Raw genomic sequence first — 14,487 nt, 5'->3', positions numbered from 1 at the left:
CTGCCCTCCAGCTCTTCCCCATCCTTCTCTGTTGGGAGGAGTTGGGCACCCTGAAGCCTGCCCCTTGGCTTGTCCCAGGGCCGGGATGGGATTTGAGGATGGATGTCCTCAGGAGGCAGAGGCCTAACCTCCATCGCCTTAAGGCTCCCTGGGGCTTGCTGCCCAGAGAGTCTCCCCTGATGACACTCCAGAGGGTCCTAACCTGTCTGTCTTCCTTCTCCTTCCTGCCCGGCTTCCCAGGAGGCGAGAGATAAAACTCTATGGAGATGGTAAGTGTGGGCTCTGCCCTTGTGTCCGCCCCACGTCCCATCCGCTGCGTCTCCTTGCGGGTAGGCAGAGAAAGAGCTCAATGACCACCCTGTCAGCCAGAGCAGCTGGTGCAATGCCAGTGTTACCTACAGCTGTCCCACTCCCCACTGAGGATGGGGCTTCCTCCTGGCAGCTGTCAGATCAGGAGGCCCCACACCCCTAGTGGCTATGTCATCACTAACATTTGGGGTTACCCAGTGAATGCCGAGAATCCGTGAGGGGGCAAAATCCCAGCCCTCCTTCCTTTGGCAGCCTCCTCCAGCCCATAATAGCCCTTTCTCCCTAAAGACCTGTCCTCACATTGCTACCCTGACTCCTGCAGGCTCAGATCCTTGCATCCCCACCCCACTCTTGTACCCACTGAAGTGCTGGCATTGGTCACTCAAGTGCCCCCAGGAGCCAGGCTGGGAGAACTATAAGAGGCTCGTTTGGTTGGGTCTTTGTTCACTAACACCCCAAGTTTCCTATCCTCATACGCTTGCTGGGGCAGAGTACAGGCTGCTTCATCTTGGCTAGGGCCCGGGGTCCTAGTTTCCTCTGGGCCTTAGCGCCAGAGCAGCAACCTGGACACCCTTGTCTGCAGAAGATGAGGTGGATATGCCAAATGATGGACACAGCTCAGAAGAAAGGATCTCTGTTCCTTCCTGCTATGGCCGAATAGGTGCTCCTGTGAGTAGGCAAGGTGAGGAGCAGAGGCCTAAAGGGGTCCCAGCAGCAGGAGAGGGCCCCAGAGTAGCGAGGCCCAGGGAGGCATGGCACCTATCCCCTCCTGCTGAGTCCAAGGCAGTTGCTCCCATTTGAGGTTGATCATGGCCATGTGCCTGTCCAGGGCCTGGTTTGGCATAAAGCTACATGGGCCCTGTCCTTAGCTTGGGAGGTCTGGCCAAGCCATAGGCCAGGCTGTAGCTAGTGTCTCTGGAGTGGACCTGGCTATAGTCACCACCAAGTGTGATGACAGTGGTTCCAGGACTCAGCGTCTGAGGAACGAAGGGCCTGAGGGTAAAGCTCCGTCTCCAGACATCTGCTTACTGCTTTGCAGGGCTCTGGGCAAAGCCCAAAGTCTTCTAGATAGCCCTCGCCTGACCCATAGCATCCACAAAGGGCTGTGGTTTCACTGTGGTCATGGAGGTGCCTGACGTGGGATGGGGTTCAGCAGGAAGACTTCCCAGAGGAGGTAGGATTGAGCAGGCCTGGGCAGAGGGGAGACATGGCAGGCAGGATGAGCTGTGTGGAGCGCAGGGTCAGAGTCTGAGCTGGGAGTCTAGAGGAGCTGGGGAGGTTAGAGTTCTCCACTAGCTGTGATACTTGGGTGAGCAACTTCCTGTCTCTCCAGCTCCATTTCTACCTCTTTGAAGTGGGAATGGGAACACTTAGGCCAGCACTCATCCATTTAACAGGTAGGGAGGGAGATTGAAGTGGAAGCGGAGACAGAAAGAGCCTGGCCCCACAGCCATTCAGTCACAAAAGATCTCCTCACCTCTGCTGGAGACACTCAGAATAGTAACCATAATGAGCAGGTCCTCCCCTTAAGGAGCCATCCACCTACTCTCTAGACCTCAACCCTGCCATTCACTCACTCCTCACCCCACTCTCAGCCAGTGTCTCCCCCGCCCCCATATGACATATAAGGACTTGCCTGTCCTATCTTACTGCTCTGCACAGCAGCATTCCAGTTTACCATTCCCTCCTCAGAACACCCCAGGCTCTTGGTCGCCATGACACCCCTCTCCCAGATGTCTTCCTGCCTCCTAAGTTTTTCCTCTCAGCATTCTTTGCTAGCTCCTTCTTATCCTCTAGCTTTTCAGTGTGATGTTCCTCCTGCCTGGGTTCTTTCTCTTTGCTCTGCCTTGCTCAGAGCTCTGAGTTCCCAAACGTCCATGTATCAGTCAAGAAGCTTTTAACTGCAAGTCAAAGAAAATCCTTATTCAACTAGCATGAACATCAAGGAGAACTTACCGTCCCACACACCAAGAAGACCTAAAGCAGCAGCTCCAAGTTTATGTTACGCCAACGACTCAAACACCTCGTCGAAAGCTCAGGTTTCTCTGTCTTCCCACTGAGCCACCTGTCACGTCAACCCCACGTGGCTGCACGGTGGCGTCTGCCGTTCCTGCTTCACACATACAGACGACATGCAGGGAAAGAAGAGCACCTGCTTCTTCCTATGTCTCTCTTCTTTTCTCAGACTTTTTAATTTGAAAAATTTCCATTATACAGAAAAGTTGAAATAATAGTACAGTGAACACTCATATGCCTGCCATCTAGATTCGACAATTACTGACATTTTGCCACATTTGCTTCCTCTCTCTCCACACACACACACATGCATGAATGTAAATGTATTTCCTCAATGAACCACTTAGAAATCAATTACAGGTAGAATGAAATTTCACCTCTAAATACATCAGTGTGCATCTCCTAAGAATAAGCGTATACATAAGCACAATACTGTGATCACACCTAGGAACGAGCGTGATTCAGTAATCCCCGCTAACATCTCTTCTGCGTTCACATTTCCCCAGTTCCAAAATATCTCTCATAGCTATTTCTTTTTTTCCTGATCTAGATGCCAGTTGAGGGTCATGTGCTGCTTTTGACTGTAATAGAACAGAGTCCCTGCCTTTTTGAAAATGTAGAACTTTGTAGAACAGTCCCTGCCTTTTTGAAAATGGCACTGTTTGAGGAGTCCGGGGCCCCTGTCTTGCAGAATGTCTCACGCTGTGGCTTTGTCGGCTGTTTAACGTGCTTCACTATCCTCTGTCTTTCCTGTAAACTAGGGATGAGGTTTAGAGGCTTGATTTGATCGAGGGTGAACTTCAATAAGATGTGACCCATATGGTATACCACTTACTCATACACCTTGGACAAATTACAGAATCTCTCTGTGTCTGTTTCCTAAAGCATTTCTCCTGAGGCATGTTGTGAAGATGACATGAGTTGATTTATGAAAAGTGTTTAGGATGGTCCCTATTGTCTAGGTGGTAGCTATTGTCATTACTCTTATTTTCACTCCTGGGGATCCCTCTCCCCCTTCCCTGGACCCCCATACTTCAGCCTCAGCTTGAGGCCTGGGCTCTAGGACTTTATCTGGTTGGCAGTCCCTGTATCCCATGACTCGGAGCTGGTGGCCACCATGGCAAGGAAGGTGCGGGATCTGGAGCGGCAGGTGAAGGCCCAGGCTGACGAGATGCTCTCCAAGGTGGGCCCCCATGGGGAGAGGGCCAGGGTCTAGTCTGAGGGTTGGAGGGGCCCAGGCTGGGGTGGTCAGTGAAGCTGCTACTGCAATAGGCCAGAGTGGATGGGTTCTAGAACCATCTCCCACCCTGAACTGCCTAGTTTGAGGGCCAGAAGTGGCCTGGGACTGTCCTGGGTACCTGTCACCTGAGTAGAGAGGCTAGAGGTCTTCTCCACAGCTGAGCAAGGCCCATAGACCTCTGACTGGGTGACAGCAGTGGCCGCTGAGTGCTGGGCACTCAGGATCGCTCCACCTTAGTGGAACCACGAGGGCCATCTTAGAAGCAATATCGGTGCCAAAGGGTGGCAAGGGCAGGGGCTCTAAGTTCCCCAGTGCTTCCACAGAGGCAAAAATTCTGGATCGTTCCTTCTGGAAGGGGCTTCCTTGGGCTCTGGGAACCACCAAGCCTGCCTGCCCCCTCCTTCCCTCCCCCACATCTTGTTGCCGTAGGATCGGAAGATACGGGCCCTGGAGGAGTTGGTGGAGACCCTCCAGGAACAAGAGGGTAAGAGGCTCTCTCAGTGGGCTGGTTGGCCCTCCTGTTGCACCTCCCCTGGGTTGGTGACCCCTGAGCATCGGGGCTTCAAGTGCATGGAGCTGAGTCCTATGGTCGGGTCTCGACAGCTGAGCTCAGATAGGGGCAGTGACATACCCAGGATTCCGCCCTCCTACGTGGGAATGAGTCTCCTGAGTACAGACATAGCCCAGCACAGGGTGCTCCATCAAAAGCCTGGAGGGAATGCAGCCCCCTCAGAGGGTGAAGCTTCGCTCCACGAGGGTGGTGGTCTCCTCATAGTCAGCCAGGGCATCCCCTCTCAGGTAGGGGGAGAGGCCAAGAGGCAGTTTTGGGTATCCTTCAAGTTCTCAAGGGGCAGCTTCTCCAGATGACCCTCAGGGAAGAGCTCTGAGCAAGGCCGGAGGTGGCCTGGCAGCCTCCGTGCCAGGGCAGCAGACCCTCTCTCCATCTCTACCAAAGACCAGATGTCCCCGCAGCAGCAAAAAGAGCTGGAGACGATGTGTGCACAGCTGCAGCGGCAGGTTGGGGAGATGGAGGTGAGAGAGGCAGCTGCCACCTCAGGAACTGGGTCAGAGCCTACCCCTCCTGGGCCCCCTCACCACACAACCCACACTGAGGCCCTGCTCTGTGTTCCCCCACTCAGGAGTAACCCAGAGTTTAAAGAGCCAGGAAGGTGTCCGGGGCGGCACACACCCCTCCTATCTGCCTGGGCTTCCTCTTCAGTCTCACCTTGAGCCACTCTCCCCTCTAGCCACTGTCCCTGCCTCTGATTCTTGGGCCACACTGTGCTCTTTCTCACCTCCAGACCTTGGCCCATACCGATCCCTCTGCCTGAAATGTTTTTCCTACCTTTCCCTGGCGAGTTTTCACTCATCTCAGTCTCAGATCAAGGTGGGGGCCCCTCCTCAGGGCAGGCTGCTTCCTTAGAACACCCCAGGCTCCCCGGGGCGGTGGGGGAGGCGAGGGGAGGGGAAGGACCGCTTTCCCCCTGTTTAGTGCTTGGTGCTTGGCCATATGTTTACCAAATTGGTCACAGCTATCCCCAGCCTCTGAACGTAGCATCTCAGTCACTCACTGTCACCTTCCTTGTTCCCATTCATATAGCAAGGCTCAAACTGGAAGGATCCTTCGTTTAAGGGAGGGCTGGGCAGGTGTGCTTCCTCAGCACCCACTGCTCCCTCACTGGCCCTACCAGAAACCCTTCCTGGGGTCTAACCTCTCCCTCTCCACACACAGTTGGTTTTCAAAGTCCCAGCCTAATTTAAGACCACAGCAGCAAACTCTCAAGCCACAGCTGCAGCTGAGCTCCCACCCCACCCCACCCCTGCCCTCCACTGCCTGTTCGAACCTGGGACTGTGGGGAAACATAGCTGCTTCCTGAGCAACCTGGCGGGAATGCTGGCAGCCCATGGGTCTTCTCTGAGTAGCTGCCACAGGGGGTGCGGGCTATGCCCCAGAACCTCAGGGCAGAGGGCATTGGGGTCCCCACATTCAGAGCCTTCCCACATTTATTGCTTCATTAGTTTAACAGACTCATACAAAGTATCTCCTGTGTCCCTGTCATGAGGCAGCCTCGGCCATGAGGGTGACAGTCTGGACTGGACAGAGGCGTAAACAAGTACACAGAAAGATACACAAGTACAGAGAATAGATGAAATATTTCAGTGGGTGACACAATAGAGACTAGCTGGGGTTTGGGCCATTCTGCGGGGTAACATTGGGCAAGAGATCTGGAGGGTGCAAGGGAGGCTGAGAAAGAGGATCCAGGCTGAAGAAATGAAAAGCACCTCCCACCACGGAAACTTGGCTTATGGTAGGCGGTTGTAGGAACAAGAGGGAGAACCAGATGAGGCCACAGGGGTCACATTATGGGGGGCTCGCCGACGGTGTGGGATCAGATTCAGGTCTTCAAGAATGGGAAACTACAAGAAGCTTTCAGTTAGAGGAGTGGATGGAGAAAGGCAAGTAGAAGCTCACTTTAAATTGTCCATGAGAAAGAGGACCGTGGCTTGAACAAGGGTAGCAGCAGAGGAGTGTGGAGTGGAGTGGACGGATTTGAGCCTGGAGGTGGTGCCCATAGGCCTTAAAGGTCGTGGGGAAACAGGAATGGGTCATGGGCAAGGCCTAGGTGGAGGGGGTGCCATTGACTAAAAGCGGAAGACCTGGAGAGGAAGAGGTTGGAGATAGGGGCAAAGAGTAGTGACTATTTGAGATGCCTGTTACACATCTACGTGGAGACGGTTGGAAATGTGAAACTGAAAAGGAACCATGTGTCGTAAGAGATGAAGACAGAAGTGTGCCCACCGGGTTTGGCACAGGGCGGGTGGCTGGTGGCTGCACATTAGCAGATTCAGTGAGTTGTGGAGATGGAGGCCAGGTTGGAGTGGAAAGGGGAGAAAGGGGGTTGAACCAGCAACAGAAAATGTAGACAGCTCAGAAGTTTTCCTGTGGCAGAGATGTGAAACCCAGCCTAGGGAGGCTGCGTGCAGGTAGCCACATCCTCTCAGTCCTGCAGAGTGGGGCGTCTCTGCCCCTCCCCCTCCTCCTCAGGCCAGACCCCTACGGTTCCCCACCACCATAATGGCTGCCTTCAGTGAGTTCTTACTTGTGCCAGGCACTGTGCTAAGTACTTGACATGAATTATTTTACTTAGTCCTCCTCACAAATTTATGGGGCAAGTGCTGTCATCTTCATTTTATAAGAAGCCCGAGGCTCTAGGAGGTGAAGTAGCTTCCCAAGTTCACAGCCAGAAAGTAGCCAAGACCCCCAGGCCCATCTCATCTGGGAGCTGAGGCCTGAGGCTGGGGACTGAGCAGATGCCACCTCTTCCCTGGCAAGGGGCTGAGCTGACAGTACCCCCTGCATCTATCCCTTCTCTCCCTCCAGCGGTTCCTCAGTGACTACGGCCTGCAGTGGGTGGGCGAGCCCATGGACCAGGAAGACTCAGAGGACCATACAGACTCAGAAGGTAGCAAGAGGGACTGGATGACGGTCAAGAAGTTCTGGAAGCCAGGTAGAGTAGAGGGTTCACCCCTAACTCCTACAAAGGGAATTCTCCAGTAGCTTTCTTTTGGCCAGCAGCTGTCCAGAGCCCATCTCATTCATGTCCCAGCCTCCAAGCATGAGATGTCCTGAGACATCCCACACCTTGCCACTGACATAGGGCAAGGAGGAAAGGCCTTAGACTCCATCACTGACCACCTGACCTGCTGCCACTTTCTTCCTCTGGTCTCGCCTCAGAATCTCTGCTTGTTCATCTTTCAAAGATCCAGAGACTCAGAGATATAAGATGTAACAAGACCTCACTTGTCTCAGGCACCATAGTTTACAAAATGTCATCCATCCAAAAGCCGTTGCCTTTAAAAGCAATCCCGCTGCTTTGGAAGCTGCCCTTTAATTCCAGGACTTGGCTTCCCCTTGGGCTCCCTTACCAGGTTCATTTATAGTCAGACCATTGAAATCTACCTGCTTCTATGGGACTCACCACTTTGTATTTTTAACTTGACTTTTAATATCCAGAGGGATGTGCCCCATAGATTTGGGACCATAGAACTGGCCATTTCTGAAAGCCGAGACCATTCTCTTTAAAGAGTGGAGGTTGTTGCCCAGCAGGTACTTCTCCAGGCTCTGGAGCTGGTCAAACCTGGGTCCTCATCTCCACTCCACCGCGATTCTAGGTGTGACTTTGGCACATGACTTCCATCCTCTGAGCCTCCAGTTTCTCATCAATGGGAGTATGCTCTTCTCCATGGATTCAGTGGGTTAGACAAGAGTACCTAGTACTGACCTTGCACGTCATCGGCCCAACAAGTGGGCTGGTCAGTCGGAGGCAGTGGCAGCCTCATGGGAACATGAGCATGGCTTCCCAAAGAGACTGTTTAGAAGATAACCTCTCGATCTCATAAGTTTCCTGCTGGATAAAAACCCAGACTCAAAACATGAGAGTCCTACCTGCTCTTCGGGCCTGAGCTTTGGCCAGATCCCCCGTAAATCATAGGGCACAACTCCCTCACTGCTTGTTCTGAAAACACCCCTTTCCATTTGCACAACACTTGTAGCTTTCAAAGTATTTTCAGACATGGCCTCGACGTGGGCCAGGGGTTATTCCATTTTACACATGGGAAAACTGAAGCACTTAAGACGTCTGAAGACTGTTGAATGAAGAGGGGCGAGACTCCCACATTTGGGAGGTAGTTACAGTCATGCAGGCAGAGGTGAGATGATGTCCAGTATAAGGGCGGTATGGACTGAGATGGCGAGAAGGCGCAGAGCAGAGACTTAGGCGGTAGAATCCATGGCCTAGGTGATTGACTGACTGTACATGTGGGGAACATGGCCATGAGGGAAGATGCTGAGTCCATTTGGGACAAAGATGGGATGCGGTGTGGCTCCCGGGCCATGCGAGCAGAGGTGGGGGGCAGGGGGCGGCATGGCCCTGCTGCCCGGGACCACGTGGGCCTGGCCATTCCAACCACTCAATGCACTAACAGCCCTGGGCCGAGTGCTGTGGGAAGAGTTCTCCAGGGAGCCCCCTACCCAGGTGAGAGCAGCCAGGTGCTATAAGAATGTGTGTTCCTGAAGTCTGGGGCAGAAGCCCCGCCAGCACTTTGCCCAGGGCCCCTGCTGAGGGGAGCTGGGTTCAGGCCTCACAGGACCCTGCTGGCTTGTTGGAGGGCAGCTCGCCTTCTGGCTGCTGAGGGCCTCTCTGTGCCTTTGGGGAGGGGTCAGACCAGAAAGCTGGTGTCCATCCCTGGCTCTGTAGATTCCTACCCTCTGCCCCGCTCCACCCCAAAAGAGAGTAGCCCCCAACTCTGCTCTGTGTTGTTTATTTGTGCTCAGAGTAAGGGTGGCTCTGGAGCTGACTGCTTCACAGCTAAAGCAGCTCGTGAAAGCTACCTGGCCATATGCACGCTCCCTCTGTGCGTCCTCTTCTTTTGCTTTTTGATTCTTCAACCTGGAGGGGCCTCCGTTTAGCTCTTCTGCCAGATGAACAACATATTTTTCATTTCAGCAGCTTTTCCTTCTGGGAATCCCCTGTCTCCTGGCTTTTCCCTTCTCTCCCTCACTGCCTTGTCCCCAGATGCCAGCCTGCTCCTGCCCCAAGGGCCCCTGGGATCCACGAAGTTGGCCTCTTGCCGGCCCTGATGCTCTGGTTCTCAATCTACGACACCATGCCTCACAGGCCCTGTGGCCTGCCAGGGCACTGTATTGGCCTGAACTGGGACTGATTTTGTTCTAGAGCCTGGGCCTCTTGCCTTGGGGAAGAAGGTCTCTTGGGTCCACAAAGAGGGCCCAGTAAGGGGACAGGCTTTCAAGGACTTGGCCTCAGGCTGGATCATTCACCTCTCCCTACCCTCCCTACCAGTATATTGAGTATCAAATAGGGTTTGGTGCCAGGCGCTTCACGGTATGTGGACACATGAGAGGAACAGTTAGTTCTGCTCTGATCCCACCATGTGTTGAGCTTCAGGGCTGAGAATGCTTCCCTGTCCCCCTCTGAGCTGCTCCCTCCCCCAAACCCTCCATCCTCACTGAGCTTCTCATTTCCCCCACCCCTCATCAAGGTCCAGTGCTCCTACATCTCTCCCCTTCTCCCTGCCGGTCACCCCCTGCCTCGTCCCTCCCCTGCTCAGGAAGCCACACAGACGTTATGGGCTGCAGAGGCTTCACTTGACCCCGGGCCCCCTTGAGCCCCTACAAATGGCCTGGCTCAGACTCCAGGCAGACTAGGCTCCTCCCCATCTTCACTTCCCCCTCAGGCCTGTGCTGTGTCCCTTAAGTGCCTTGCCCCTTTTCCTCCCCTCCTTTTAACCTGCCCCAGCAAAGGTACTTTAACACTGTAGCTGCCCCGGGGCATGTGGGGAGGGGCCCTGCATTAGAATCCTCATCTGTGGAATGAGGAGATGGAATGTGGAATGACTGACCCCTAGGCCATTGAGAGCACCGAATGGAGCGAATGGAGCGTTCTCACAGGCTGCTATGTGGTGGATGAACAACGACCGTGAGCCACTGTTGCTTACCCCTGCGATGCCCCAGAGTGCCCAGCACAGGCCAGGGCATGTGCACATGCACGTGATTGGCGAGTGGTAGCCAGGCACCCAGGCCTCAATGATCAGAGTATGTTGGGAGATGCAGGGACAATCCCCTGCACAGGATGAGGTGGGAGCAGGCAGCAATTCTCAACTGTAGGGGTCAGAGTGTTGGTTGTGGCCCTAGCAGAGCAGAGCGAATGCAGGTAAAGTCCCCAGAGCAGGTGTGACTTGCAGGTGTGTGGAAATGGGTCCATTTTCTGTTCAAGGTTCTTTGCCAGAGTAGTGGAGACGGGGCATGCCAGGGCGCCTCGGGCACTGTATTTCACAGCAGCAGACAGTCCAGTGAAGGTGTTCACCTGCTGATAGCAACAGGGTCTGCCCTCTGGGCTCCCAGCCCCCACAGTGGCGCTTAACACATGCCATTGTCATTGTTTTTTACCTTGTCTCCTTCACTCAGTTATGAGCCTCACATGGGCAGGACTCTGAGCATGGGCATAGCCATGGTTCTCTGGGCCTAGCAGAGCATGGGCGCTCCAGACATATTTGCTGGATGGCAGGATGGAGGGATGGAGACAATACATGCTTCTCGAGCACCTGCTCTGGACCAGGCCCAGGGCTGGATGCTCTAGCCTGGGCTCAAGGAATACTTGATGTATTTGGAAAGCCAAACAAGCAAACAGAAAATGACAACAGCCTGTGACGAGGGCTAAGGGAATGACTCAAGGTCTCCAGGAACCCAGGAAGAATAGGGGCCCAGCCTCAGGTCGGGTGGGGGGCGGCTCCTAGCAAGGCCTCTCAGAGGAGGTGAACTACCCTGAGCCCCGCAATGAGCAAGAGGATAGGAGTTAGTGACGATAGCCACCATCTGCCAGGCATTTCCCTGAGCCTCACAGCAACCCTGCGAAGTGGGGACTGTTATTGTTCTTATTTTATAGAAGAGGAAGCCGAGGCCCAGAGAGGTTGGCCCACTTGCCCAGGGTCACACATCAGTGTGACTCTAGAGCATGAGGTGGGGACCGTGTTGAGGGGAGGCTGGGGAGACCAGGCTCTAAGGGTGTTGGGAGTTGGGCCAAGGAGCTTGGACTTGATCTCCATGCTTACCTACTCCCCTTTTTAATAAAATCATGGGCTCTTGAAGTTGAATGAGGCTTCAGAGATGATCTCGGTGCACTGCACCCCTCCTTGGAAAGGGACCCCAGTGCTGAAGAACCAGCACTGAGAGGCAGCCTGCGTGGTCACTGAGAACAGAGGCTTAAAGTCACCTGGACCCTGCAAGCTTCGTGACCCAGAACATGTTGCTTCACAAGGCCCAATTTCTTCATCTGTAAAATGGGAATGGCAGTACGTGTCTCTGGTGCTTGGCACGAAGGAAACATTCACTGAGTCATCATTACAGTCTGTTCGGAGCTGGGTTTGGTGGGCAGGACGGAGGTTTCTTTTATCGACCCATTCCATGGAAAGGAAAGCTGCGGCTCAGAGAGGAAATGGCCTCTGAGCTGCCTTACCCCATGTGACCCCGCTGCACAGGGCCAGGCTTCTGTTGAGCTCTTCCTGCTGTGTGGAGGCGCATGCCAGGCTCTTCCTGCCTTTTTCTCTCAGCCCTGCTTTGCCCAGAGTCACAGTTCTTTCTCCTGGGCCCCTTGCCACACCTCCGCTCTGCTGCATCCAATTCCTGCCCAGCCACACTGCTTTCACTTCTCTGCGTCCTAGTCCACTGGCTGACAATCTTCAGGCTGATTTTTTCTCTGCAAACTTCTCTTTTCCCTCTCATTTCTTCTTGGCATCCACCTATGGGCTTCTTGCCCCTCCCCTGGTGACCACCCCATGCCTGTCAACTCCCTGAAAAAGCCATGGTCCCAGGACTCAGCTGAATTCCAGTAAGCCTACCCAGTGGTCCTCCTGGCTCTGCTGGGTGTGGTTTGCTTGGGCCAAATCGTCTGACCTTTCTAGACCTCACTTTCCCCATCTGTGAGAATATAAGGACCAGGGCAGGCGTTGAAGGAGATGAGCTTTTCTGTTATTTTTAGGTTTACTAATGTGTTCTGAAAGGAGTTGTTAAAGGCAAATAGTGTCTTAACATTGTTCTGACTCATACCAGGGATGCTGTGCTCTGTGAGTTTTTCCTGGGAATCTCAGGGACTCCAGGGGACCCCATGAAGAGGTAGGGTGCAGGTGCAGCCCCTACAACAGTAGGAAATGTAGGGGAGAGGGGGAGGCCAGTTGGGGTCTACCGTTTCAGCAGTGCAAAGGCAACAGGAAATAGCCACTATATTTGTACTTCCCCAGACAGCCACTGTACCTCCGTGGGGAAAGGAATTGGGTCTCGAGAGCCCTGACCCACATCCTGTTGCAGCCTGGCTATCCTGATGAAAAACAGCCTCCAAGAAGGCCCAGAAGGTCACTAGTGTTTGGTGGGGTTACAGCCCAGTAGATGACTTACTTGGGAGCCAGGTCCCTTCAAGGACCAAGAATAGGACCCTCGCCTATCTCCTGCCAGCATCCTACCTGCCCTCTACCCTTTCTGCTCTGGTATCTGTCGTGGCTGTCCCACTACCCCATCTGTACCCCCTGAAGCTTATGCACAGCTGTACACGCAACACATTTTTCAGAAGAGGAGGCCGGAACTTCTGTCAGCTTCTCAAAGGGGTCTGTGACCCAGAAATAGTTGCACAACCCGAGATCTGCCTCACATCTGTTCTGTCCAGCAGCTGTCCAGACATCCTCCTTAATAGCCATCTGTCCTTATCCCAAGCTCTCTCTCCTGATGTCGCAGATGGGCGGGAGAAACAGACTCTAAAGTGAACCCCTCCTCCAATTTGCCAGGGGGCCTGGGGCAAGGTATTTTTCATCTCTGGGCCTGTTTCCTCATGTGTAAAATGGAGATAAATAACCTCTGCCTCAGAGCCTCTGAGTTGTCCTGAGGTCCATGTGAGGTACAAGGTAGAGTTGGTAACAATAATTAACATGGACAGAGTGCTTGTTCTCTGCTGGCTCTTACATGGTCGTCGTCTTGGACGTCAGCTGCTAACCCTGTGCCTGACACAGACAGACCTGGGATTATATTCCGCTCCTGCCAGTTTGTGCATTCCTAGGCAAGCCATTAGCCTTCTATAGCCCTCAGTTTCCTCATCTGAGAAATGGGGTTGATTGTAGCCTCTACAGCGTGGGGTTGGGATGGAAAGAGAATAGGGCAATAGATATTAAACCTCTAGCACAAAGTACACGCTCAATAAAAGATAGCTATAATTATCTATTGTTAGTTGTCCTTCCTCCTCCCTGGGTGGTCATTTAAGGAGATGCTAAGCCCACCACCCATCATGCCAGGGGGCATGGAAGCCAGGGCACATGGCAGCCATGAGGAGAGGTCCATGGATGTCTATCCTCTTTGCTAGGGGATTCATTGGTGCCCCCTGAAGTGGACTTTGACAGGCTGCTGGCCAGCCTGAAGGATCTCAGTGAGCTGGTAGACAGTGACACCCAGGTGACGCCAATGCCCAGTGGAGCGCGGCTCTGTGCCCTTGAGCCCATCCCACTGAAGCTCTACCGGAATGGCATCATGATGTTTGATGGGCCCTTCCGGCCCTTCCACGATCCCTCCACACAGGTAGGAGTCGGGGGTGAGGGGAGACAGGCCCGTACACACTCCGGCCTCTCTAGTGCTCCCCACTCTGTTCACCACTGGAGATGGTGGTGTCCAGCTCACTTAGGGCCCATCCTGCCCCCCATGGGCACCGAGGTCCACGTTGAACTTGCAGGGCTTCCCCCCTCCCCCCCCCCACCAAGTCCTGGGCCAGAGTGTAATCTACTAGGTAAGCCCACAGCCCAGGGCCTGCCATCCAGACAGGAAGCAGGGTGGGGGCCACCACACAGATCTAACTGGTCCTCACCCTTTCTCTTCTCCCTCTGCAGCGCTGCCTCCGAGATATATTGGATGGCTTCTTCCCCTTAGAGCTCCAGCGCCTGTACCCTGATGGGGTCCCTTTTAAGGTGATGGGCTGCGCCTCAAACCAGCCACTCTCTGTGGGGATTTTGGAGGGCTAAGGACAAACATCTTCCTTAGGTATCACCCAGTCTGAGGTGCAAAGCCACTGTCCCACCTCAGGGTACCCCAATCTGATGACCTCCAGGAGGAGGGTGAGCCTGACACAGGGCTGCGAAGGGAGTGGGGAGGCTGCCAGGGCCACAGTTGCCACATCATCATCAGCAGCAGCAGCAGCCTGTGGCTAAGCAACAGACAGTACCCCCTGCTGGCACCATGAAGGCATAGCCTTCAGCCACTTGTACCACTGCCCCTCCAGCATTCAGGACACCTTGACAGCCTGGGGTCCCTGAGGAGTCTATGCAAAAGTGACCCAGCTTCCCCCAGAGGCTCCTGGAGCCATCTGGTTGGGGTG

At 54.1% G+C, this 14,487-nt stretch overlaps 1 protein-coding gene across 1 annotated transcript in view; it reads left to right on the top strand.

Moving 5' to 3' along the window:
- The first annotated feature begins 240 nt into the window (after positions 1–240).
- UBXN11 (UBX domain protein 11) overlaps positions 241–14,487 on the top strand; it is a 17,993-nt gene continuing 3,746 nt past the window's right edge. The window contains exons 1-7 of the mRNA XM_023529183.1: positions 241–269; positions 893–991; positions 3,408–3,508; positions 3,995–4,049; positions 4,521–4,597; positions 6,948–7,074; positions 13,486–13,556. Coding sequence (XP_023384951.1) covers positions 907–991; positions 3,408–3,508; positions 3,995–4,049; positions 4,521–4,597; positions 6,948–7,074; positions 13,486–13,556 — 516 coding nt within the window. The 5' untranslated portion in view covers positions 241–269; positions 893–906. The remainder of the gene's footprint in view (positions 270–892; positions 992–3,407; positions 3,509–3,994; positions 4,050–4,520; positions 4,598–6,947; positions 7,075–13,485; positions 13,557–14,487) is intronic.

Source organism: Pteropus vampyrus, unplaced genomic scaffold (genome assembly GCF_000151845.1).
Source record: "Pteropus vampyrus isolate Shadow unplaced genomic scaffold, Pvam_2.0 Scaffold36, whole genome shotgun sequence".
Classification (NCBI taxonomy): Eukaryota; Metazoa; Chordata; class Mammalia; order Chiroptera; family Pteropodidae; genus Pteropus; species Pteropus vampyrus.
This window is presented reverse-complemented; position numbering and strand designations above follow the sequence as displayed.